Consider the following 3,935-nt stretch of genomic DNA (forward strand, 5'->3'; position numbering starts at 1 on the left):
AAACGTTGTCTTTGTTTTTTTTCCTTGTGTGTCGCATGATTAAATTGATAGAAATTACAAGATAGACTAATATTGAACTCGTGATTGTATGTTAAAATGTAAGATATCAGAAAAAAGACATCAGTTTCTAAGTTAGAGTTGTTGTCTAGGTGAATCTTAAACATTGGTTATGTAAAAAGTTGGACCTTTCTCTACACATGCAAACACATCGCTTGTAAAAAAAATTAACATCGGTTCCTGACCGATGTATATTGCTCTGCGCGTAAATACAACAGCAAGCGGTTAAAAATATATAAGCGGCTAAATATAACTAAACTCGGTTGTAATACAAATTCAACTGATTACAAATATATTTAGCTAAATTCAACTTCAATATGTCGAATACAACTATATTATGTCAAATTTCAATGATAGAATTTAATATTTGGTAAAATATTTAGGAAATAAAAGTTATAAAAATATCTCATTTTGCATTTCTAAACTTTTAAAAATAAAAACAACCATTATATTTCTTCAAAAAAAATTATAAGCTCTAACCCTAAATATAATTAATGTTGTAAACATTAAATTTACAACAGTTAGATTAACGATATTTTAATGTATTATAATATTATTATTCAGAGGATTTTATAGGGGTTTTCATATTAAATATTCTCAAAATAATGTAATAGGTGCAATAGGGATTACTCGTACTAAATATATCTCAAAATATCTATATTTACACATATTTTTTATTTTATTTTTAAAATTGTCAATTTGTAATGTAACGAATTAAATAAATTTCAAAATTTTCTTAACACGTAATCACTTTTGAAGAATACAATTTTCGCAACCTTCCCCAATATATTTTTATTCAAAATATTCACTAATATTTACGTAATTTTATAAAAAAACTACTGAAATACAAACTCGAGAATATAATTGTAATGACGTTTTGAATTAGTTGAAAATAATGACAGTATTGTTTCCCTCTTTTTCTCGAAAAATTTAAAAAACCACGAACATTTTTCAAAAGTGATTAAGTAATATAATGTCATTTCTTCCTTAGACCACATTTCATGTTCCAGAATCCAAATCACTTTAATAATTTTTAATAATTACTCTTAATAATTTTTAATTATTATTATTATTATTATTATTATTATTATTATTGAATATGTTACGTAGAAGACATGCATACAAAGAGAGATGTATAGTGAATGACAGAGTAATACTATTACTATTTACTACCCTAGATAGGAAATCTGCAGAAATTGGGATTAATGCTCCAAATGCTATCCGGAATCGGAAACAGACATCAGAACTTGGGGGCGAAGTAACAAACTACTATTTAAGAAACCTATTGTTTGCCATAAACGAACTATCCATCTCTCAAAGACATACAGTTTCTGATCATCATGGCATCAAAGTGGGTTCGGACTAAGTTCTTGGGACAAGGATCGTACGGCTCCGTCTTCCGAGCAGAATGTGCATCACCATCTCTAGATTGCGCTTATTATCTACCTAAGACCGTGGCTATAAAATCTGCTCCTGAAAGTTGTTCTTGGTCTTTGCATATGGAGAAAGCTATCTTGGATGACCTTAGAGGATGTTTACATATTGTTCGTTGCCTTTCTAATGAGGATTTCAAGAGTACTAATGCACTTGGTAAAAAGTTTTACAACCTGGTTCTCGAGTACGCTGATCAAGGATCCTTGGAACAGCTGATCAAGTCCAAAGGCGGATGGATACATGAAACCGAAGCTAGTTGGTATGCATCGATGTTGCTGAGGGGACTCTCTTGCGTACATGGACAAGGGTACGTTCACTGTGATATGAAGCCTGCTAATGTTCTTGTTTTTAATATTCCTTCTAATGAATGTAAGGGGGTTCTCAAGTACAATCTTAAAATAGCTGATTTCGGATTGGCGAAAAAGGGTGGAGGAATAAGTGCTGGGGCAGGGAAGGAGTACAAGTATCGAGGAACTCTATTGTATAGTTCTCCGGAGTCTGTAGTTTTTGGGGAGCATGAAGCAGCAATGGACATATGGTCACTTGGTTGTATTGTGTTGGAGATGCTTTTAGGAGAGGGGGGCTTATGGAAAAATTATCTTCATGTCGATGCACAATGTTTAGCGGAGATGATTGCTAATTACGAAGATGACAGATTAAAGTGTTTGCTGCCGGAGCTGGATAACTTGTCAGTTTTGGCCAAGGATTTTGTGAAAAGGTGTTTAACAAAAAGGGTTGAAGAAAGATGGACTGCGGAAGAACTTGTGACGCACCCCTTCATTACGCACAATCAGGGTTTGCTGAAGAAGTTTGAGGCGCAATTGTCCTATAAGAGGAAGATGCAGTTTCAAGCAAATACTCCGTACTATTCTTTATTTGGACCATCTCAGATCTCTTTGGGAGTTTATTAGTTTATCAGTGTTAGCAGAACTAGCTATTTAATGTTAGAACTTAGAAGTTGTTCTTGTTCTAGTTAGCAAGTTAATTTTAGAACTTGTGTTATTGTAAACCTTTGAGTTTCTGCTATTGCAATGTTACTCATGAGATTTCTGCTTTTGTAAAGTTACTCATGTTCATGGTTGTGAGCCACAGTATTTAAGTTGAAGCACAGAAAAGTTGAGTTTACTTATAGATAGATTGGTCAGCATAGTTGATCAACAAACTTTCTAGTAATAATGGAGTGCATATCACATGAGTATTTAATTTGATAAAATTGATATGACATTCCTTTGACCAGTTTCATGAAAATTAAAAGGCATTGAAACTGAAGTACCACTGTTCTGGATGAAGATATGCTCAGGTACAAGCAACTGCTTAGTGTTCCCATATATATTTTGCATTAGAAATATTATTCAACATAATATATTATTTCAGAGACTAAAGGATGCCCAACTTTGTTGCTAAGCTGCTGGGTTGATGCTCCTTCAATTCATCTGCAGTCTGAATATGGGAACCTTGGGCATGGATCCAGACCTCTCTGTCAAATGTTGCAACATTTGTTGATTCAAAGGTGTCTATTATTTATCCATATCAATACTATTCTGTGTTCTGCTCCACATCATGTGATCCATACTATTGCCATATTTGAAAGTTGTAGTTTCATTTTAGTGTTCAGTGGGCTGGCTTACAGTTAGATCATAGTGTTTTTTTAGGCCCAACAATGAGCAGAAGCCCCCACACAATGAACCTTTTTCTGGTCTTTTTCATAGTTTTAGTTTTATTGTTCTGTGTATGTAATCCTTTTCCTAATCAAAATATCCTTTCCAATCAATAAAAGGGAAATGTCAGTTATAAGTTTGGACACATGTTTCGTTTTATAATCTAGTTTTTGTTCTCTCCTTATGTAATGGTAAACCGTTTATTACTTTTAGTATGTGACTCTAACTTTTGACAAATTTTCACAAATAAATACTAAAAATACATATTTAAATATTCTTGTTAGCAGATAAGTAAGCTTATTTTTGCTGATCCATGATTTGGATTTTGGAGTGAGCATTATTGCAGGGCAGGGTTGCTCAACACATCTGCATACATGTTACTATATAATGCTAAAATTGGCCGAATGATGTGAGCTGAATTTAGGCCCAGCCGTCCATATAGTACTGATTCTGTTGTGTAATATTCTTTTACAACTCATCCTCCTTTTTCTTGAAAAATGAAAAAGAAAGTTATTGTTATTTATAAAAATGAATATTATCACAATAAATATATAGAAAACATTAGGATTCCTGAGGATTGTTGCAAAATTTTCCAGACAATGTTAAAAATCATTACTTTACTAATAATAATATATTACCCGTGTGCATACGCGTGGGCCTATCAATTAATTTCATCATAAATGTTTTTTGAAAAATGTTAACTTAAATAGCCTAAAACATTGTTTTAAATATTTTTTATTTTATTATTGTTATTTTAAGATTATATTAATTATAATTGTTAAAAAA

The 3,935-nt window shown here is 32.0% G+C and overlaps 1 protein-coding gene across 1 annotated transcript; it reads left to right on the top strand.

Moving 5' to 3' along the window:
- Positions 1-1,397: 1,397 nt before the first annotated feature.
- Positions 1,398-2,402, top strand: LOC141712661 (mitogen-activated protein kinase kinase kinase 20-like). The gene has a single exon (XM_074515679.1). It carries the CDS (start codon positions 1,398-1,400, stop codon positions 2,400-2,402), a length of 1,005 nt encoding a protein of 334 aa, XP_074371780.1.
- Positions 2,403-3,935: the final 1,533 nt, after the last annotated feature.

This window comes from Apium graveolens, chromosome 1, assembly GCF_009905375.1.
Source record: "Apium graveolens cultivar Ventura chromosome 1, ASM990537v1, whole genome shotgun sequence".
Classification (NCBI taxonomy): Eukaryota; Viridiplantae; Streptophyta; class Magnoliopsida; order Apiales; family Apiaceae; genus Apium; species Apium graveolens.

Coding starts and splice junctions, on each gene's coding strand:
- LOC141712661 (XM_074515679.1), top strand. CDS start 1,398: ATGGCATCAAAGTGGGTTCGGACTAAGTTCTTGGGACAAGGATCGTAC.